The sequence below is a fragment of the Heptranchias perlo genome, chromosome 16, assembly GCF_035084215.1.
Source record: "Heptranchias perlo isolate sHepPer1 chromosome 16, sHepPer1.hap1, whole genome shotgun sequence".
NCBI lineage: Eukaryota > Metazoa > Chordata > Chondrichthyes > Hexanchiformes > Hexanchidae > Heptranchias > Heptranchias perlo.
Window position 1 is genome coordinate 44,279,382 of NC_090340.1, and position 23,875 is coordinate 44,303,256.

At 40.0% G+C, this 23,875-nt stretch overlaps 1 protein-coding gene across 4 annotated transcripts in view; it reads right to left on the bottom strand.

Annotated features, from left to right (window-relative positions):
* piezo1 (piezo type mechanosensitive ion channel component 1 (Er blood group)) overlaps positions 1 to 23,875 on the bottom strand; it is a 334,545-nt gene that overhangs the window by 12,931 nt on the left and 297,739 nt on the right. For all 4 annotated transcript variants that reach the window (XM_067998049.1, XM_067998050.1, XM_067998048.1 and 1 more), the window contains 10 exons: positions 19,989 to 20,097; positions 17,227 to 17,374; positions 16,113 to 16,327; positions 13,944 to 14,102; positions 13,527 to 13,674; positions 10,427 to 10,615; positions 8,240 to 8,332; positions 7,081 to 7,253; positions 1,695 to 1,817; positions 327 to 406 (listed from right to left, as the gene is read on the bottom strand). In XM_067998049.1, the coding sequence (XP_067854150.1) occupies positions 327 to 406; positions 1,695 to 1,817; positions 7,081 to 7,253; positions 8,240 to 8,332; positions 10,427 to 10,615; positions 13,527 to 13,674; positions 13,944 to 14,102; positions 16,113 to 16,327; positions 17,227 to 17,374; positions 19,989 to 20,097 (1,437 nt within the window). The remainder of the gene's footprint in view (positions 1 to 326; positions 407 to 1,694; positions 1,818 to 7,080; positions 7,254 to 8,239; positions 8,333 to 10,426; positions 10,616 to 13,526; positions 13,675 to 13,943; positions 14,103 to 16,112; positions 16,328 to 17,226; positions 17,375 to 19,988; positions 20,098 to 23,875) is intronic.

Below are 23,875 nucleotides of genomic sequence, written 5' to 3' on the forward strand. Positions count from 1 at the left end.
CCCGCCCCCAATCCACCCGTTCTTGGGGGGTTAAAATTCCCCCCAATGTGTTCGCCTATAGTTTGGGCAATAACTTTCCACACGATTTTTGTTATCTTTCAAGGATTCCAAACTGTAGAAAATTAAATAAAGCAACTGTAGAAGATCAGCCAAGATTTTGTAGTGTAAAATTATAGGAAAGAGAAGCTAAGGCATCTTGACAAAAACTTTAATACTGCGAGATTAATTTCTTCATAACACTTAGCAAAAGATTTTGTCAGTAAATATTTTAATTTAACATTTTAAAAATAGGTCAAGTTTCCTACTAAGTAAATAAGTAATTTTACCTGGATACATCTGTTGGACAGGTTTAGCATCTGGCCAATTTGGAGCTCTGATGTATTTTGGCAACATATGTGAAATCAATCTGCGAATAAAAGTCATACAGAAACATCAAATCAACACATTTGGTTTGTGTTATCTTATAAGGTTGTGCTATAGGGCTAATTCTTCAATCCAGCGCATTTAATGGGGAGTGGCAAGGATAGTGAGCATATCGTGGGAAATGGTGAGTGTGCACACTGTGATTTCCCATCCATTAAAACTAATGAATGGAAAGTCACATGATGTGCATCCATAATGCACTCCCAGTGAGTGTGCCTCTCAAATGGCAATGCTGGAATGTACAATCAACCATTATATGTCAACTTTTATTTATATATATATCCAGCAATTTCTTTTGTTGCTAAAATCGCTATTGTATATTGAAGTTAAGTGTTTAATAGTGATTTTAGAAACCAAAGATGTTTGGTCATGCCCCTTTGATTCTTTTAGTATAGTTTCCAGCCTCCACCCTCCATTCCAACATTCTCTAATCTGCCATGACCTTTGATAGAAGTCTGTGGTTTCTAGTTCCTTTGCTAATAGGGTTCACATGCTGTCCACGCATACCTCTTGCAGGACTCAAAGTCAGTGGTACTATTGAGATCAAAACCACTTGTAAATATAGTGCGCTCAGTTTATTTTATTTGTAGTATTTCAGAGTATTGAGTAATTTATTATTTTGAAGACTTTGGCACCGTTGTTACACTAAAATAAAAATATAACTACTTTTTTCTTTAATATACCTGATTCCAAAAGTACTAACAAAATAGAAATGACACATTTATTTATATAATCCTACTCCATACTACTCCAGTAATTTGCATTAGTGATATCATTACTATGGGCATTAATTCTCTGGATTCCACTCCTGGACCTAGGCATCGTCAGTTCTTTTGAACAATATTTACAACTATATTATAGCTATCACTTTGAAAGGGAAGATGGTTGCAGTTGACTGGTAACTGGTTGAAATTTTTCATTCAAAAGAATTATGATGCTATTTGGGATGTATTCAATCTTTTTCATATTATTCATGTACCACTAGGGTTACAAATGACCAGCTTCACTTGCAAAGGGGGCTGAACCTTTTGAGTAATTTCTAATAGCCACATTAGGCCACACATGTTAAAAAAAAACCAGTAATGCTTAGTAAATTTATGAGGCCTGTTCCTTCATGAATTTGAAGACAAAGGATATTCTCCATAGGACCTTTCTGTAAGCATGTGGGAATCCAATATTGCTTCCACACAGACAAGCACAAAGCCCAGTTTAAGCCTGAGATAATGGCGACTTTATTGGTACTCATATCAGTAAAATAAACAAAGGCATACACAGGCTCCTTCCGAGTTCCCAGAAGAAGATCTGCCAACTGTCCCCGCACAGGATTTTCTGGGTCCAGGTCGATGGTGTGCTTCTCTGATGTGTGTTCATGTGCTCCACCTAGATTCAGATCTCTGCAGACAGAAAGTTAGCAAATGTTGTTCTTATTGAATTATCAAAATACACTGGACAAATCACAGGAACCTGTCCATTCATCTAACAATGGTATTATTATCAACCTCTAGTCTGATCTGAACAGCTTCCAAAATATATCAAAAATGCATACATTTTAACCTGCTTTATACTTGGTCTGGTTAGCACTGTAGACTCAGTAATGCTTGAGACATAAGATGTGAACTTAATCTTTAATGAAAATTAGACAATGCCTGTTTTCCTCCATTATAAATAACTCTCTAACAAAATTGAATTTTCACAAATCACATTTCAAAGCCACACATTACTGCAATTTTGTTCCTTGTTTGTTAATTGTTGGTACTCTGACAAATGTTCCAGCAACATTGATATGGAATCTGTGATGTTTCTAGTCCATCACAGTGACCTTGCAGCTCCCAGGTATCTGATACTGATCGATGGAGTTACTGTGTTTGGTTATTCAAAGCCCAAGCTTGGGCCATAGGTTTGAATAACTAGCCAAATAAACTTTGTTGTCTAGATGTACAGTGTTAATAAGAAGAATATTTCATACAACTGTTGTTCTGCAATTGATTTAATATAGCCTAGAAAGAGGACTGTATGGCAAGTGGATGGCTGACATCCAGGAATCTTATTATATTTATCATACAATTGGGAGATGGGTTCTGAAAACTAGATTAGAAAAACACCTTGCACCATCATCCCTTTTGTCATTTAATCACTCATGCCCTCCACCCTATCAGAGACCTTCCCCTTTGTTCTTTCCTCCCCTCCCCTTCCCCTGGCTCTGTACTTGCTTAAAAACTGTTAAATCTTCAACTTCTTCCAGTTCTGACGAAGGGTTCAGCGACCTGAAACGTTAAACTCTGTTTCTTTCCTCACAGATGCTGCCTGACTTGCTGAATATTTCCAGCATTTTCTGTTTTTATTTCAGATTTCCAGCATCTGCAGTATTTTGCTTTTGATTTAGAAAAACACCTGCTCTATTTGGTAGCTTTATACAAAACAAAAATATGAAATTTGTCTATAGACATCACCTACCCATTACCAATCACATGGAGTTAGAGAAATCTCAACATCCTTCATCAACAATTGATGGTGCCAAACCGTTAAATGGTTTAAACAAATGATAAACAAATGGCAAATGTATGACTTTTCTAAATTTAATTTAGGTTGAGAAAGGCATGGATGTTAGGGAACTTGGGGAAATAAATAGTGATGTCTTGAGGAGTGTACATATTACAGAGAGGGAGGTGCTGGAAGTCTTAACGCGCAACAAGGTAGATAAATCTCCAGGACCTGATGAAATGTATCCCAGGACGTTATGGGAGGTTAGGGAGGAAATTGCGGGTCCCCTAGCAGAGATATTTGAATCATCGACAGCTACAGGTGAGGAGCCTGAAGATTGGAGGGTAGCAAATGTTGTGCCTTTGTTTAAGAAGGGAGGCAGGGAAAAGCCTGGGAACTACAGACCGGTGAGCCTGACATCTGTGGTGGGTAAGTTGTTAGAGGGTATTCTGAGGGACAGGATCTACAGGCATTTGGAGAGGCAGGGACTGATTAGGAACAGTCAGCATGGTTTTGTGAGAGGAAAATCATGTCTCACGAATTTGATTGAGTTTTTTGAAGGGGTAACCAAGAAGATAGATGAGGGCTGTGCAGTAGACGTGGTCTACATGGACTTCAGCAAAGCCTTTGACAAGGTACCGCATGGTAGGTTGTTACATAAGGTTAAATCTCACGGGATCCAAGGTGAGGTAGCCAATTGGATACAAAATTCGATTGACGACAGAAGACAGAGGATGATTGTAGAGGGTTGTTTTTCAAACTGGAGGCCTGTGACCAGCGGTGTGCCTCAGGGATCGGTGCTGGGTCCGCTGTTGTTTGTTATTTATATTAATGATTTGGATGAGAATTTAGGAGGCATGGATAGTAAGTTTGCAGATGACATCAAGATTGGTGGCATTGTGGACAGTGAAGAAGGTTATCTAGGATTGCAATGGGATCTTGATAAATTGGGCCAGTGGGCCGATGAATGGCAGATGGAGTTTAATTTAGATAAATGTGAGGTGATGCATTTTGGTAGATCGAATCGGGCCAGGACCTACTCCGTTAATGGTAGGGCGTTGGGGAGAGTTATAGAACAAAGAGATCTAGGAGTACAGGTTCATAGCTCCTTGAAAGTGGAGTCACAGGTGGATAGGGTGGTGAAGAAGGCATTCAGCATGCTTGGTTTCATTGGTCAGAACAATGAATACAGGAGTTGGGATGTCTTGTTGAAGTTGTACAAGACCACACTTGGAATACTGTGTACAGTTCTGGTCACCCTATTATGGAAAGGATATTATTAAACTAGAAAGAGTGCAGAAAAGATTTACTAGGATGCTACCGGGACTTGATGGTTTGACTTATAGGGAGAGGTTGGATAGACTGAGACTTTTTTCCCTGGAGAGTAGGAGGTTTAGGGGTGATCTTATAGAAGTCTATAAAATAATGAGGGGCATAGATAAGGTAGATAGTCAAAATCTTTTCCCAAAGGTAGGGGAGTCTATAACGAGGGGGCATAGATTTAAGGTGAGAGGGGAGAGATACAAAAGGGTCCAGAGGGGCAATTTTTTCACTCAAAGGGTGGTGAGTGTCTGGAACGAGCTGCCAGAGGCAGTAGTAGAGGCAGGTACAATTTTGTCTTTTAAAAAGTATTTGGACAGTTACATGGGTAAGATGGGTACAGAGGGATATGGGCCAAGTGCAGGCAATTGGGACTAGCTTAGTGGTATAAACTGGGCGACAACAAAATTTGAAGGAGAGGTCCCTCCCACCTATTAGAATGCTTTTCTTTAAACTATAATTTTAGTTGTAAGATGGTACCTCTAGTTATTTGACCACACTGTCCTTCAGGGGCTTGAAGGACACAAGTTCCCAACCACATTTCCTCCTTAGACATCCTGGATTTTATCAAATTCTTGTCTAATTAGAATGTTACACAAGCTTTAATTAATGCTACTGGAATTGAAAGTTACATAACTGCACTTTACTTTATAATCATTTCTGGTAAGTGAAATGTCTTCCATTAGAATTTAAAAGAATATAAAACTTTGCAATCATTTGACAAATTTACTTAAAAGCACTCTGTATCTGTAATTAATGAAAGCGCTCTGCTGGGATCTTCTTGCTGACATCACTAAAGCACATCCTTTTGACTTAATGCAGGAAACGGATGGTTTTTAAGCTGTTTGGAGGAGCCTTCCAAATACAGTTTTTAAACAAGCTATATTTAGTAAATAAAAAATGACTGCTGGAACACATTCAGGTATATTCATAGTGCTTCCTGCTACAGTTTCCTTCTTCACTAAAATGGGCCTTCCAGAAGATTAGAATATAGCAAGTCAACTTTCTAAGAAGTATATCATGATGACATCTATTAGCCTCCCCAAATAAAGTTGGTTTGGTTGGAATGAAATATTTAAAGTATACAATATATTACATTTGGTATGTGGGATGCACATTCCATTGAAAACTCCTATGTAAATCAAATCTTTTGGGAAATATCACTACAGGTGACACTTTTAGGTGGTGCTGTTCTGTCACAACTTTCCTGTCAAATAACACCCACTGTTTTAAAGAGGAACGTGGTTCCCCCCCAACTCTTATAGAAATAATACCTCTGCCACTGATGGCATGTCACATTATCTCCATGCCTTTTAATTATTTTTTTAAGTTACAAGTTAATTTGTAAAATTATTTTAAAAACTGATTTCAAAAGCTAAATGGTCATTTGGTCCTGTTCCCAACATTGTTCCGCTCTATTCAAAACAAATATTGTTCCTGCTGCCCCATATTCCTGGCCACCCACTAGGTTGTCCTACACCAAACTCAGGGTTGGACATCTTGGCACTCCACTGCTGCCTCCAGTGCCAACAAGGTTTCTCACAATAAATCAAATACCCTTATATTGCAATTGCCACTTTAGCAGCAAAGGCAGGTGAGACAACAAGTGCAATTCAATGCTCAACTAGTGAAACCAAAGGTCCAAGTTCTCCCACACACAAAAAAAATCAGGTGGGAAAAATTGGGGGAAGGGGGAATGGAAGGATGGAGATTGATGGCATACGAATTTGGAGCAAAGACACATATTGATGAGACAGACAGAAATCAGGTGACAAACAGATAACGAGGCCAGAGGGAGAAATTATCAGAAAGAGATAGATTTGAGAGAGAGAGAGAGAGAGAGATATGAGAGAGGGGGAGAGTGTGAAATCAGCTCAAAGACAGAATGGGTGAGAGAGAAAGAAAAATCAGGGCAAAGAGAGAGTGGGTGACAGGTAGTAACAGATAGCAACAGATCAACAGGACACAGAGTCAAAAAAATAGGGTGGGAGGCCATACAGAATCCCCAGCTAGTAATCCTGCTCCAGCTTCCACCCTCTCCCCCCTTCAGCTTCTAACCCCGCTCTATCTTCCTCCTCCCCTCCACCTTCCTCCTCTCCTCCACCCCCTCCACCTTCCTCCTCTCCTCCACCCCCTCCACCTTCCTCCTCTCCTCCAACCCTTCCTCTCCACCACCCCCTCCACCTTCGTCCTCTCCTCCAACCCCTCCTCTCCACTACCCCCTCCACCTTCCTCCTCTCCTTCACCCTCTCCTCTCCTCCGCCCCGCTCCACCTTCCTCCTCTCCTCCGCCCCGCTCCACCTTCCTCCTCTCCTCCGCCCCGCTCCACCTTCCTCCTCTCCTCCGCCCCGCTCCACCTTCCTTTTCTTTCTCTTCTGGCCTACAACATTCCAGTCCTCCCTTGGCCATGGTCCAATTGTCCCCGCCCTCTAACCCTGCTTGACCTAAAGCGAGCACATCGTCTTGACTCTGTATGCAATGCATGGAAGAAAAACGAGTATTATAAAATATACTTCCTGCTTTGGTTTTTCAAAATTTAGACACAAAGGTGGTTATCTTTATATTTCATTTCTCTGTTTTTCTTTGATTTCTTTTTCTGTATCAAGTTAAATGTCCAATTAAGATGTACAAAAATTAACTGAATATAATGCATGTTTACTATAAAAGTTATATTTTCATGAAACAGGCTTATGATTTCCTCTTTGCACTACACATAGTGAAATCATAAACACATTCTTTACAAGTTTTATGATTTCACAGCTCATAGCACAGAGGAAATCCTCCCCTTTATACTTTTTAAAGTATACTATTTTGTTCCAGTAATTGGATACTATTGATATTGAAAGGTGCTCTTACCGTTGAAAAGTCCACATAAGGCGAAGTGTCATCATTGATTTGTGACTGTTCAGTTCAGCAATCATTGCTTGACGACTAGGTGGACTGACGCTCCATAGTGATCCTGAGCTTCCCACTATATGTGCAGTCATGACATCCTCATAACTGTAGAGCATGATAAACTGCATAGCAGCCTTCAGGAGAGGACAGAGACCATTTTATATGTCAGGAAACATGCTGGTACAGATTACATAAGGGCCAATAAGATGGTGATCTCATTGAATACTTTACTAAACCAAGAGCTTAAACATACACGCAAAATTAGAAAACTAACAAAAGCTGATTAACAGCTTCACAGGCTGCCTGGGCCGAATGGCCTGTTTCTATGTAAAATAACTGACATATCAAAAAACAGCCCTTAGCATAGCCCTCTGATATGTAGTTACACTGAAGGAGCAATGGGGCATGGGCTTGTCATAATTTAAACTGCAGGTATACCCAACATTCCATTACTTGTTAAGCAGAAAGATTGCAGAAAAAATTGTGGGGAATTTCCCTAATTTCTTTCAGAGAAACTGCAGGCTATTGTGAATATGTATTGGTAATTTCTGTTGTTAAAACAGATTGTGAAATTGTTTCTATGGATGTCACAATGAGACAGAAACATTCTCCTCCCACCCAGATCACAGAGGCACTGTTCCCCTAGTTCATGTTTGCACTCTTCTCCTCTTCTCCTCCCTCCTGTTCCTCCCCTAACCCCGAGTTCACACTCCTTCCCCTTCAATTCATGCTGGCATTCTTCAATCATTTGGAGAGAGCTGTTTGACCCCATTCAAACAATCTAAAGATCTAAAGGGTTCTATTTAAAGTAGGCCGGTGGAATTGTGGGTTACATTCAAACACCTCTCCTTAAAGGGGCAAATAACATTAACAACCCTACTCTGAGAGAGACCCGGCCAGCCCAACAGAGCCACAATCAAGTGAGCAATCCCTTTTTATTTTATTTTCTAGTTTGTTTTGTTACTTTTTTTTTTAAATTGTTGGTGGTTGATAGAAGGGTGATGGGGCTTATTGGATGTTATTTTCCTGATGTTAACACTATATGTATCACCTTAGGAAGGTTATATTTCCCTCATACTATTGTATTTATAACACTGTACAGAATTTTTTTTAAACTTACTGGATTGCGTTCAAACATTGAACAGAGATCATCATAATCCTTTTGGCTGAATGGTTTTAAAGAATGTTGTTGTGCACTCATTGTAAACAGGGGCTGCAATCATAAAGTTAAAGAAACATTAATTATATTCCTTGACATTATTTTTCACCAAAAAAAAACTGTTTTTAAATCATATAGCATTACATTATAAATGAATATAATCTACACAATCTGCAGCAAACATTTATTCAAAATAACAGGGATTGAATCTCACAGTAAAATAGTGATGTTTGTTATAATCATTAGCCCTTTGGTCAACAGAGCATGATTTTCCTCCATGGTGGGTTTACCACATAAAATGCACTAGGCCCTGTACTTCCACCTATTGGCATGACCCTATCCAATTTCTCTGGGTCAACTTCATTTTAATATTGTCAACAGTCTCCCAACACTACTTGCGCTCCTAATGGGAGTTCACATTTGGTGGGGGGGGGGGGGGGGGGTTGGGGGAGAGAGGGTGGCAAGAAGGGAAGACAGGAGAAAAATCTGGTGCTGATACAGCTTTTAACTGGCTGCAGCAACTTTAAGAGACATGACAGCCATTTTGTGTCCAAAAGAATCACTACAATGTATAAGGTTAGTGGTTTTTCAGGGTGCCAAGCCCCTATATTTTCAGCTGAAGTATTGTTGGCTGAAATCTAGCAAAGGGGGACCTATTGCTTTGGCACCAAGAGAAGGAGACCCACTTAGGGCAGATCCAAGCTCAGTTGAAGATGGTGGCCTTAGCAGTGAGCGACACCTTTAGCAACCCCTGCATCGCTACGCAATGCTAGAAAAAGTTCAATGACTTCGCTCACACTTGGATTGTATTCCATATGATGGCAAACAGAGAGCCTTCACCTCCCTACTTTCTTCTTAAAAAGGAGAAAGGCGGCCAATAACTAAAGAAAATGAACTGCCACCTCAGCTCCCCAAAGCTCCAGCCACCTCAGAACCACCTGCCAATGAGGGAGCACTGAGACGTAGGAAGTAAACAGTGGTTAAAAAATACAGTGGGAAGGCACACAGATTTGTTTTCATTCAGATGTTTTTTTTAACATCACCAAAGGAATATATGTGGAATGATGTGGGACAAGGCGGAGGAATACCCGCAAGAAAGAGTAGCAGAATGTTTTCCAATTGGGAGCCTTGGTAGTTGTGGAGGAGAGTTACAAGTCAGCAAGCAAATAATGAGTTGATGTGTTTCCAAAGGGAGGGCCATGAGGGCAGGACTAATTTTGCAGTGCACTTGATCTTATTTAGGTTAAACTGTCTCTCATGATTTGTGTCCATAGATGTTTGGCAGCTGGCAAATGGTTTTCCTCTGTGACCTCTTCCTGAAGCAGGGTCTCAGCTACCTGGTCACACAGTTGCCCTCCTACACTTTCCCTTTCTTCCTCCAGTGCTCTGATGCAGAGTCCTTTTTGAAAAACAAAATTGTGCAGCGTGCAACAAATGACAATGATGATGATGTGAGAGACTCTGTACTGCAGTTCTCCCCAAGAAGCCCCTGTATCACACCTTCAGAATCCTTAAGGTATGTTCAATCAGAATGCAGGCAGAACTGTGAGCCTTATTATATCTGCGGTGGGCAGGGATAGTAGGGCAGTGAACCAGCTTTATGAGCTAGTGCTGTGGAAGATAACCCTGTTCTCCATCAGCCAAAAAAATAATATTTACAGTACCAGTAGCAATGCTGAAGCTATTAGCAAGCTAGAGATAGAAAAAGTCTCAAAACAGCAACAAACATGTTTTTTCAGCCAAGTACACCATCCTAAGAAGGTGGCCTTTAACAGTGATTCTGCATTTAAATCTGCCTAGGAACCAGCAATGGAGGGTAAGTCATCCAAGCCTCTCACATCTAGTAGTGGCTGGCTATAATGGCACTAGCAAAAAACTGGGAGTAGGATTACAGCATGTATTTTCAAGCTGGGGAGATGCACAGTGCAAGGAGACTTGATGAAAAGGGGAAAGAAAATAATAAAATAAATTTTAAAAGAAAAATATCTAAATATGAATACATGGGTACCCAAAATGGAAAATATAATCCATTTGCTTACTGTTGGTCTAAACATTGGATAAATCCTGGAAAATTTGGAACTGACTGTTTTCTTATATGCTGAAACTAGGTATCAAAGATTTTCACATCTTTTAGTAGTAAATAATGACCTGATAGCCACCAAGTTTAACCGTTACTGTCACGTCTATTGGGTGATTCACCACGCCGACTACTGATCTGACCAAAGACATGAAGAGAAGGGGAAACCAGATGATGCAGATGAGGAAAAGGATGATGAGGCCTCCCATTCCATACTTCACAATTTTCTTTTTCTTCTGACCCTTAGGCTGTGGATATCTCTACGAAAATACAATCACAACTGCCCATTAGGACTGTCTCACAGGGTTTATAAAACTATTATGCAGTAGTGAAATATTGCAACAGAATCCATTCCCATTTAGAATTGATAATTTAAGCATTTCATGCAGCAAAAATAACATATTTTGTTCCTACAGTGATGCAAATACATAATTAAAGTTAGTAATTATTCCAGGGCAGGCAGTTAGCCACAAAATTGAGGACATCTAACTGGGAGACACAAGATTAAATCAAGCTCAACTCATCAACTGATGTTTGCATGCAGGTTTTTCCTACAGGATGGATTTCATCAGTCTTGGTTACCAGTCTCAGTCATAACTTAAGAAAAGTCAAGGATGAGTAAAGGCCATTTAGCCGACCAAAGCTCCTCCTTCTTGTACACTAACTCTTCCATCACAGCATCCAATTGTATTTCGAATAAACCAAATCATTTTACCTCTACCACCCTTCCTGGCGAATTACTGCAAACATTTATTACTGCAAGTATATCTTTATTTAAATTTACTTTTCACTTAATTTATATTTATATCCTCTGGTCCTACTTTCTTGTCTTACTTTGAAGTAATATTCTGAGTGTACCTTGTCTATATGTATTTAATGTACTTCAATGATGGGAGAGAGGGGGAGGGAATGCTAACAATTGAAGATTGGATGCACATGAGTAACTTTGGGCGAGGTGGAGGAAAATAATCATTCCTTGGTATTAAAAAGAATTTCCCTGCCAAATAACATGATAATTCATTATCATGGGTTTAACTATAATTTAATGGGTTAAGAAATTAAATTAAGAACCAGCTAACCTGATTACAATCATGAATGGTGCATTTTGTGCTGGATAGATGGTGCATTTTGTACATCTCTACAGTTCAAATTCATGACACATTTTCATTTTATACTTTAAAATCTGAGAGTTTTTTGTTAATAAAAACACTAAAATTCAGATTTTTGCCCACAGTGGGTAACTATTTACCACCAAAAGTTTGGATTAGATTTGGCAGATATGTGTAACATATTTCAAAAACTCCCTGTAGGAATAAATACACGATCTCAGCTGGTGCCGTGCTGTTCTTACATGGGTCGGCACTTTTCTTCTTACAAGAAATACTGTTTTTAAGTTAAATAACATATTTCACAACTTAGTCATGCCTGCTGCATTTAAGTTATTTTCATTCTACACTCACTGGAGCTATGTCCTAGATTTACAGGATATCACAGAAATTTCCATGGGATATCTGGAGTAAGCTTGTTTACAATGTGTTTCTGTCCATGGGCAGTAATATACACAAATTTGTACTGGACAACCGTATGCACCAGAGCAAGGCAGTCAATAATCTGTCAGAATTCCTCATTGTTTTATTTCACTGCTTATGCCACTTCACACTAAAACTGAATCTACTGTTTGTAAATTGAGAGGTTGCTGCAGAATATACAGCAACAGTGGGAGAATTTAATATGGCTCTGTCTCCTTGTACATGAATTTTGTGCACTTCAAAATTGAATGTTGCAGGTTACACAATTCCAGAAACTTCACAGCAGAACCTGATCCTGTTCCCACTTTGCATTCACACATCTTCTAGCTTGAGAGAGGGTAGGAGCAGGTACCCCATCCTTACCCCCAAGGGCTTCTGATACCACATGCGACGGCTGTCCTAGCCAATATCAGCGAACTCAGTACAAACCAGGGGCTGTACACAAGCTTATAAGCTACTCACTGGATAAACTCACTGAGCCATTGGAGGGGCTTTATAAAAGATTCTAATATGGACGTATAAATTATTTATTATAAAATTATATTTAGTAGATCAGATGCCATGGGGAATTTTCTTGCTAAAAATATTAAACTTGGTTGCTAAACGTTGGTGCTGACACATAAGAACATAAGAAATAGGAGCAGGAGTAGGCCAATCGGCCCCTCGAGCCTGCTCCGCCATTCAATAAGATCATGGCTGATCTGATCCTAACCTCAAATCTAAAGAACACAAGAAGTAGGAGCAGGACCTGGCCACTTAGCCCCTGGGCCCGATCTGCCACCCACAGGGCCTTGACCGATCCAAACTCAGCTTCATGTCCAATTTCCTGCCCGCTCCCCGTAACCCCTAATTCCCTTTACTTCTAGGAAACTGTCTATTTCTGTTTTAAATTTATTTAATGATGTAGCTTCCACAGCTTCCTGGGGCAGCAAATTCCACAGCCCTACCACCCTCTGAGTGAAGAAGTTTCTCCTCATCTCAGTTTTGAAAGAGCAGCCCCTTATTCTAAGATTATGTCCCCTAGTTCTGGTTTCACCCATCCTTGGGAACATCCTTACCGCATCCACCCGATCAAGCCCCTTCACAATCTTATATGTTTCAATAAGATCGCCTCTCATTCTTCTGAACTCCAATGAGTAGAGTCCCAATCTACTCAACCTCTCCTCATATGTCCACCCCCTCATCCCCGGGATTAGCCGAGTGAACCTTCTTTGTACTGCCTCGAGAGCAAGTATGTCTTTTCTTAAGTATGCACCCTGGAGCAGTTTGACCCAAATCCCTCAATGAAGCTGATATTGACTGGGCCATAACTGCAGAGGAGGGAGAAAGGAGTGTTTCCACGGGCAGGAATGGAAATGTCAGCAGCTGTGCTACCCTGGGCTGTTCATATGCATATCTTGGTGGGGGGTTACAGAGCTCCACTGTCAGAGCAAAGCATTTGACCCCTGGCTGCAGTGGTGGGTGGCAGAGGGTGGCCTAAAAGGGAGAAGAAAATTGCATTTTCAAAAATCTTATCTGCTCAACTCAAGTCATTGAAGAGCTAAGTAGAACAATATCACTTGCTGCAACTAAACTGTATTTTACTTCAATACCACTGCATTAGCAGATACTGGGCAAAGCTGGTTATCAACACAGCAAATACCTTTTCTGTCTCACGGCTGCACTTGATGATAAATATGTTGGCATAGATGTCTTCAACACACATCCAGCTTGAGAGGGAAAGTGTGGTGTCTGTGAAAACCCAGTCCATCACAGCACGAAGCTCCACCAGAAATGGCACAAGACGGAAACTAAAAAACAAAACATGTCTAAGAATGAAGGTACCCTGAAAGACGATAATATGGACTGAACAAATACATGGCTCATGTACTAACATTACAAATGCTTATTAAAATATCACTATGGCATAAGGACTCAGCTGACTGCCTTAACCAGCGATGGTTCTTATAACACATACCAACTGGCCATAATGGTTGAAAAGGTTGGAATATATAGAAAGCAAAATAAAAAAATCTTGTTCAATAGTTTACATGTTACTAAACTAGTTTTTCCTACTTACCCTTGGAAGAGAAAAAGGTTCACATGATTGTATTTCTTTGTGAGGAAATTACCAAGGATACGAGTTGGGTAGCCACAGCGGATTTGGTACGCAGATAAAGCAAAGTAGATGCATTTCACAAAATACCAGAGCTGTGCCACTGTATTCTGATTAAACATTCTGTTTGAAAAACACAGATACATGCAATAAACATGAAAGCTGGTACCTTATTACTGCACTAAATAATTAACTGAACCAATCGTTAAGCTATGGATGAAATGCATTATGGTGCTACATCTTTTTCTCTACAATGTGTCAGCAACACTCATTGTGTGGAACATTAACCACTTTAAGGGCTATATTTTAATCAATAATTTGGTGCCACTAAAATACATAAGAACATAAGAAATAGGAACAGGAATAAGTCATACAGCTCCTCGAGCCTGCTCCACCATTCAAAAGATCATGGCTCAACAACTGAGCATCCACAGCCCTCTGGGGTAGAGAATTCCAAAGATTCACCACCCTGAATGAAGAAATTCCTCCTCATCTCAGTCCTAAATGGTCGACCCCTTATTCTGAGGCTATGCCCCCTAGTTCTAGACTCTCCAGCCAGAGGAAACAGCCTCTCAGCATCTACCCTGTCAAGCCCTCAAAGAATTTTATACGTTTCAATGAGATCTTAACAATGAGTTTCAATGAGTACTTAATAACATAACCATCATGTCCATTCCTCTCCATCTCCCATGTTTTTAAATAACTGCCTCTTATTTATAAATGCCACTGTGAAAAATAGTTACACTGCTTTACATTTTAAATCTATATTATGGAACAAGCTAGCAAATGTGTTATTATTTGCTTTCTATCAGATCAAATATAGCCCATGAAGGAAAGCAGTTTATCTTTTTTATGCAGCTTACAGTTTAGCATGGTGTAGATCTGCAAATCTAAACATTTGATTTTTTTGGTTAGAAAATGCCATTCAGCCTAACAAGCCCATTGCTCCACAGCCCATGTATGATTTGCCGTATTAAAGTTTATATCCAAGCCACTTAATGTCCTGAAGGAGCCATATCCCCTCTCAATCATCTTATTCTTTCATGAAAACGGTTCTGTTTACTCATACATATAAAAGACTTAATGATGCAAGTGGGGGAAAATTCCAAGTCCTCTTCACCACTCAGCTTGAACCACCTAAAGCACTTAACTGGTTGGTTAGCTTATATCCCATCAAGACTGGATAAAAAGTCAACTAGTTCCAAGTTTATTCCAGTCTCACAACTTTGGTTGAATTTATTGAGAGAGTTACTAAATTGGTGATGCCAGACGCTCAGTCGATATTGTGTATCTTGATTTTCAAAAAGCCTTTGACATGGTGCCGCACAAGAGGCTACTAAATAAGGTTAAGTCCTGTGGGATTGCCAGGCAGATTTTGGGTTGGATAAGGAGTTGACTGAATTCTCTTGAACAGAAAGTAGTTACTAGTAATAGTGGTTCTGCATGGGGACTGATCATTTGTGGAATCCTGCAAGGATCAGTTAGGGCCGTTCACCATCTTTATCAATGATCTGGATGAAATTGGAGGAGGAGGAACTTTCCACAAATGGATATATGCTGGTATAAGGACCTGAGATGAGGAAAACAGATTGCAGGCAGCTCTAGATCCGATGGAGGAATGGGCCTGTTTCTGCCAAATATCTTTTAATTTACATAAATGTAGAGTAGTGCACTTAAAGAGGGGCAACTACAAGTATGTGTGCACCATGCAGGATTGCATATTTAAGGCTGCTGAGCGGGAGAGGAACCTGGGTGTCACAGTGCACAAGTCATTGAAGGTCCATGACCAGTGCTACCAGGATATTAGAAGGTTAGGAAAGGTGGCCTATTAAGAGGACTGAAATCAATGAATTAGTGATAAAAGTAGTATCAAAATGTTCTCGGTACCATCAATGGTGACAATGGAATGTTAATATAATGCAAGAACTGAAACTTCGACATCTGGACTTCCATGAGGTTATCCCAACCTATTATGAGTGTCTGTTGCTGGCACAGTATCTGTATCAGTATTATAGTAATTTGACTTAGCATTGTTATCACTTGTACATGCATCAAAAAAAAAATCAACAGATTTGTTCCTAATTTTCTTCTCCCACTTCCTTTCAAGCTCTACTAAATATCCCAGTTGCTTACCGCTCTGTGACTGCAGGTAATATGAAGAACATCCAGAAATGTATTCCAAAGACAAGGATTATCTGGAAAATGAGCTTTCCTTGTATAGTTTTGCATAGATACAATGCACGGTCTATCACCATAGTGGCGAACTGAATCAGCACCATCACTAGGAAAGCCTCAGGTACCTGATCATCGGACAGTGTCGATGCAATATCAGCAGCTGCTGAATGTTTCTATTTAAGAAAAAAAAGAGACTTCAGTGTTTATAAAAATTTGAATGTGGCTGTTAAAGATACTGTCCACTCAGTATGTTACCAAATCTAGAAATAAGGCAGACACTTCAAACAACAATGACCCATCAATGAATTCTGGGAATTGACGTCATTACCAGCCTCTCTATTTGGAGAACACATGCTGGCGAGTGGCTATAATGTCTAAAGGGGGGGGAAATAAGTCACAATGTTAAAATCTTTGACATAAGCTAACCCTAGTTTCCAGTGTCTTTCAGCTAGAAGCTGTCAGTAGGAAATGAAAGCAAGGAAATATTTTGAGAGTGTGTCTTAAATGAAAGCTAATTTATCTTTGAATTGAAAAGAGGGGATTATAGAAATTGCAAAAATGAAAAAACTACAACAGTCATTTTCTTTGTAATAGAGATTATAATCAAAATGAAACTTTTTTTTGCATTATAAAGACTATTTTAGGTTCACCTTAGGGTTCAGTGAATTTATTTAGTGACTGGCTGAGCTGTATAGACCAGGCTGCTCCCAGGTTTAACACCCAGTTTCTGCTGGGTCAGCTGACCTCAGTTGGGATTCAGGAGAGACCCATGGATTAGGGAGAGCAAAACAAGAAGAAAAAAAAATTGGCCAGGGTTCCTGATTCCAATCTAACAAAGCATGCCGAAAGTGCAGGTCTGGATGTCAGGTGATGCCAGATTAGACTTAGCTATGATGCACCTATGGTTAAATTGCCCAATGACACTCATTGTTGAGGATCATACATGAACAATGACCACTTGGGTGAGGTATAGATAAGAGTCAGTGCCTTCAGGGGAGGAGGAGATGGGGGAAAATTACAAGAAAAAGCAACTATCAGTTTGTACGTTAACACTTAAGGATCAGGTACTTACTCCAAATGCCCAGAATCCAAAGATGATAATCACAAAGTCTACTACATCCGCTAGAAGTATGAAAGCATAGACATCAGTTGCTGCACGGTATTCTGTATGGAGGATGTCATAGAAAAACTTGTGCAGAGGCCTGAAAATGCTCTGAACCCTGATAACACATTAAAATGGAGCCTTAAGTTACAACAGTAAAAAGGTAACAAAACAATGTTAAAGGCTTTTTTTAAAAAAAAGAAAAGGTAGAAGCCATTCCATTAGAGCATTCATAGTCAATGTAAGAAAACAGAACAGGTTGGCTTCTAGTGTAACCATGAAGAATCCATTAATCTAAGGCAGTGTATTTAGCAGGTACAGTACCATGATTTTATTCAAGTTATTATTTTTGTCAGTTTTCAGATAGGCCATTAGATGGAGTGATGGACTACTTTCCATCATAGGGAGGGAATGTCTGCCAAAGTTAGCCCTCACTCACAGAACACTCCCAACAACTAGTCACTGATTGACACTGAGCACAGTCTTAAAGCAGAACATACCACTTTCCCAAATGAAGGCAGCTACAGAAAGATGACTTGCTCCCATGAGGAAACATGGTAATCAAAAAGCAAAACTAAAGATCATGTTATCATTGATGTCCTGTTTTATTATAGGTTTAAAAAGTTCTTTTTTTAAAAAAGTAGATTCATTTGCTTATTAAGGTTTCAAGCATCAGGGATTGTATTCTATTCATTTCAATTATTTCCTTCCTTTCCCAAATTGAAATATCTTAGCTAACTGACAAGAGTTGTGCAAGGACAACCTGGACTCCAATTTTCTTTTTCCAATTGTGGAATATCAGTTTGGGTTCTGCCAGGACCACTCGGCTCCAGGCCTCATTACAGCCTTGGTCCAAACATGGACAAAAGAGCTGAATTCCAGAGGTGAGGTGAGAGTAACTGCCCTTGACATCATGGCAGCATTTGACCAAGTGTGGCACCAAGGAGCCCTAGTAAAATTTAAGTCAATGGGAATCAGGGGGAAAACTCTCCAGTGGCTGGAGTCATATCTAGCACAAAGGAAGATGGTAGTGGTTGTTGAAGGCCAATAATCCCAGCCCCAGGACATTGCTGCAGGAGTTCCTCAGGGCAGTGTCCGAGGCCCAACCATCTTCAGCTGCTTCATCAATGACCTTCCCTCCATCGTAAGGTCAGAAATGGGGATGTTCGCTGATGATTGCACAGTGTTCAGCTCCATTCGCAACCCCTCAGTTAATGAAGCAGTCTGTGCCCGCATGCAGCAATACCTGGACAACATCCAAGCTTGGGCTGATAAGTGGTAAGTAACATTCACGCCAGACAAGTGCCAGGCAATGACCATCTCCAACAAGAGAGAGTCTAACCACCTCCCCATGACATTCAAAGGCATTACCATCGCCGAATCCCCCACCATCAACATCCCGGGGGTCTCCATTGACCAGAAAGTTGACTGGACCAGCCACATAAATACTGTGGCTACAAGAGCAGGTCAGAGGCTGGGTATTCTGCGGCGAGTGACTCACCTCCTGACTCCCCAAAGCCTTTCCACCATCTACAAGGCACAAGTCAGGAGTGTGATGGAATACTCTCCACTTGCCTGGATGAGTGTAGCTCCAACAACACTCAAGAAGTTCGACACCATCCAAGACAAAGCTGCCGGCTTGATTGGCACCCCATCCACCACCCTAAACATTCACTCCCTTCACCACCGGCGCACTGTGGCTGCAGTGTGTACGATCCACAGGATGCACTGCAGCAACTCTCCAAGGCTTCTTCGACAGCACCTCCCAAACCCGCGACCTCTACCACCTAGAAGCACAAGGGCAGCAGGCACATGGGAACAACACCACCTGCACGTTTCCTTCCAAGTCACATACCATCCCGACTTGGAGATATACCGCTGTTCCTTCATCGTCGCTGGGTCGAAATCCTGGAACTCGCTACCTAACAGCACTGTGGGAGAACCTTCACCACACCGACTGTAGCGGTTCAAGAAAGCGGCTCACCACCACCTTCTCAAGGGCAATTAGGGATGGGCAATAAATGCTGGCCTCGCCAGCGACGCCCACTTCCCATGAACAAATAAAGAAAAATGTTTGTTCTTCTGAACAAGCAGACAAAATCAGTTACAGGATTATCTGTCTATCTTAAATGTTTTACTTCACTTTAAATCATCAAGGAGAGGTCTATGACTGCATTACAAATGAGAACATTTTAGTTACATCACCACTGCTTGCTGACGCATGCACTGCATCTCAGCTCCAGGATGCCAGATTAAGCCCAGGGCCCCAAGAACACCCTCTGGTCCCACTGCACAACCTCTGCCTCCACCACCACCCCGATCCATTAAACACAATCGCCCCATATTTGCACAGAGCCCCTGGGCACGGGCCCCTTAGGCCCAAGCGTTAATCCATCCCAATATATGCACATAAGTACAGGTTGTTGCTCATCCTGTAAACCAGATAGCTCTATCTCAGAGTGATAGTTAAACTAGCTGTCGCAGGATAACAATTCATCCTGCAACAATTATTACTGCTTCTGTTCATTTGCCTTTGTTTCATACTCAAACCTAATTTAAACTAAGTCTTAAAATAGTGCTGATTCCCTGAATCACATTTAAATAAAAAAACACACTGATGGTTTAATTGCAGCCCGATTTATTTAAAGTTAATTTCATGTTGCACACCCTTAATTTAAATCACCTTTGTTAATTTCCTTGGTAACAGAAACGCATGCTCTGTGTGCACTTACTTCATAAAGAGACGATTCTTCAGTTTCATCCCAAATTCATTCAGTTTCTTGCTTGTCTTTTCCTTCCTGTTGCGTTTCTTTTTGGGCTTCTGAGAAGAATGTTCCTTCTCTAAAAGGATAATATTTTCCAATAAGCCATTTGACTTTATACCACAATTCACAAAGATCTTCCATTAATTTATACTACTTAATTGCAATTTTATGACTCAGACTAATTCTTTTAATTAAAAGGGATTATTTTTCACCTCTGGGACAATTTATCAAATTCCTTTATGTAACCAGCATGTGCAAAGGCTCAATAAATTGGTAATGGCCTGATATACTGTGTAGGTTAAAACCAAACAAAAATATTTACCTACCCTCAACCTCCCGAATAATCAATGAGGCCACTTTTCATATTTAGGCACTCACATTCTGTGCTCTGATCATATATCTGTAATCTGTCTATTATGTATTAAACTTGGTACGGAGGGCATGTGTTTCATTGAGAACAGATTATAAGTGCCTACTGTATCTATTACTGCTGTAGATAATGATGTGATGGGTATTTTTAGTGTTAAAAGGTGTCATTATAACAAAAAAGAACAACTTGTATTTACATAGCACTTTTTATGACTTCAGGATGTCCCTAAGTGCTTTACAGCCAATGACATACTTTATTCAGTATCATACAATAGCTGTTATGTTGTAGTGTGTGTTTGTATCACTTTATGATTTCGCAATCTTGCCACTGGGTTCCCACAAATCTCTCAAGAAGCTTTCTGAAAAATTTTTCATCTCCCATTTTTTTTCTCAGCAACTGTAATTTCTAAAGTCCAAAATAAGGGTTTAAACAAAATATTAAAAATTACACGTCTCAATTACATAAACAATGATATGATTACATTTATCCACTGAATTATCTTTGCGTCTTTTAATGCCTTCATTTTACTATAAGGCCTGAGCTTCTCCCAAAAGCCTCGACTTGGACTGTAATTAGAATGCTTTCATTTTCTTCTAGCTGAGAAAGAGAGGCAGGCAGATAAGGACAGAAACAGAGATACACATCCTCGCACAAATCACAAATCACCAAATTCAATTTGGTTTATTTGGGATGACCCGGCCAACCTGACACGTTAATTTTACCTTCCTCTCTTCACAGATGCTGCCGGGTCTGCAGAGTGTTTCCAGCATTTTCTGTTTATATTTCAGATTTCTAGCATCTGCAGTATTTTGCTTTTTGGCTTTGGATGGAGTTTTCTAAGCAGTCTGCTCCTGGTTACCCAGGGACGACTGTGTTGGAACAGCCTCCCAATGTTAGGGGAGAGGGTTAAATGTTCCCCTGTTTACAATTTGCTACAAACAGAAACAGAGAAGACAATAGCCCTTCAAAGGAGCAACAGTGCCATCTGCTGATTAGCTGAGGGACTGTTTAGCCTATAACCAGCTCCCTCTGCTGGTTATAAAAATAATGCCTGCACATGCTGGATAAACACAAGCAATATTGCGATTTGCTCTTTCTCCAAGCTTTGTATCATACTCTGCTTCAAATATTCATCCAATTTTCCCTTAAAAAATGTTTGTGGGAACTTGGTGTGCACAAATTGGTTGCCGTGACTACACTTCAAAAGTACTTCTTTAGCTGTGAAACACTTTGGGATATCCTGAGGACTTGAAAGGAACTATATAAATGCAAGTTCTTTCCTTATTTCTGCAGTATATTATTAAAAGTTATTTTCGTATCTTTGCAAGTCTCTATTTTGCTCTATATATTTTTTAATTTAATTTAAAAACAGAACATTTTTATATGTTGCTTCTCTCCCTTGTAGCCGCCTTACCTCCCAGCTCGATCCTGATGGCTCTTGCTCTGGGCCCTGTCCAGTCGTGCTCTAAAGTTCTTGAAAGTGGTCTGTCCTACTGTTTCCCACTGCTTGACCACCCCAGCTCTGCTGTGCTCTGCCTTTTTGTTCTCACTTGTTATTTTTCCACCAATTTAATTTTCAAAATCACTGCACTTCACCCTCCTTCTGCTATAGTATACTTCTCTTTTTTCATCTGCTACTCTCCCCGGTATTGGATCTCCCCCTCCCCTGCTTCTCCTTCAGTCAGGCTACTATTCCAATGCCTCCTGCCAGCTCCAAGGCCTCCAGGCCACCAAACCCACCAAAGCATCACTCACTGCTGCAATGCCTCTAAAGTATAGCTCCCTGTTCCTACTACTCCTTTGTTCCAGCCTTCAAAAGCTCAACGTCATGCTCACCTTTTTCCTTTTGCTCTGTTATTACCTTTGATTCTACAAACTAACAGTCTTCTGTACTGTTTACCACTTTTTCACAGCTCCCCTCTACTATGCCCATCTTATATTACTTTTATTTTTATGTCTTCTTTTCTGATCTTCCTGAATAAGCATCTTTTACAACATTTCAGTGGCATTTAATTTGTTTCTTTGATGGTAAAGATACTGGTTTCAATACTAAAGCACCTAGGTAAAGGCTCAGGTACATCATCTATCTATGTTTACATGCATTTTAAACAATTTTCAAGTTCATATTGAAATATGTACATATACCAAATCATTTAAATAATCAACTTAATGTAAATCAATTTATATGCGTTGATTTATGCTAAGCTATGCGATTTACTAGTTTATTTTAAAACAACAATTTTACATTAGTTTGTAAAATATTGTGGATTTTAGCATTCATAATATTAGGTACAAGCATTTAGTTGCAAAGTAGAAATTAGATATTATACAATGGCATATTATATGGTAAAAATTGAGGGATTAATTTTTAAAAAGGCACTATCTTCATGAGAAATATTTCTTGGTTCCAAACAGACAATAAAATAATATCAATCGGGACAAAATGCATCATCGCTCATTTGCAAATGGCACCAATGTGACAAAAATGACATGCTTTTAATTTCTTCTATAAAAACGAAAGTTCACTTTTTCATAGAGAATGTGCCTCTAATTAGGATTTAAAAACAAACACTCACAGAAAGCAATGTGTTCCAGTCCAACACTCGGTTCCACCACAGTATGCCAGACAGAGACAAAAAATACTTTTCCTAAAGGATTGCAACTGCAAGAGCATTGTAATCTCCAAATTACCAATTTTTGTGGAATTTTTCAAATGAGATGTGTTTATTGTTTGAAAATGCTCACATTTCCTCTCATATATACTGTCAAGATTCCACATCCTTGTAAATCACCAACTTGCTAAAAATTAACTCGACTTGTTGCAAAAAAACTACAAGGGAGGTATGCAAGCTAGCAAGTCAAAGAGCAGAACTGTCCTTTAGAAAGGCTACAAGAGAGTTATTCCCCAGAATGATGCATGTGAAGACAACAAAGAGGAAAACATAGCTGATCTCAGTTACAGTAGGGGTACTGAAAATGGCCGTGGTGTCCCAAAGCTAGAAAGGGGAAAAAACAGCCAATGTTCCCACTCGTAATCCAGTGATTCATAGGAAAATAGGAATATAGGAACAGGAGTAGGCCATTCAGCCCCTCATGCCTGCTCCGCCATTTGATAAGATCATGGCTGATCTGTGATCTAACTCCATATACCTGCCTTTGGCCCATATCCCTTAATACCTTTGGTTGCCAAAAAGCTATCTATCTCAGATTTAAATTTAGCAATTGAGCGAGCATCAACTGCCGTTTGCGGAAGAGAGTTCCAAACTTCTATCACTCTTTGCGTGTAGAAATGTTTTCTAATCTCACTCCTGAAAGGTCTGGCTCCAATTTTTAGACTGTGCCCTCCTAGAATCCCCAGCCAGCAGAAATAGTTTCTCTCTATCCACCCTATCTGTTCCCCTTAATATCTTATAAACTTCGATCAGGTTACTCCTTAACCTTCTAAAATCTAGAGAATACAACCCCAATTTGTGTAATCTCTCCT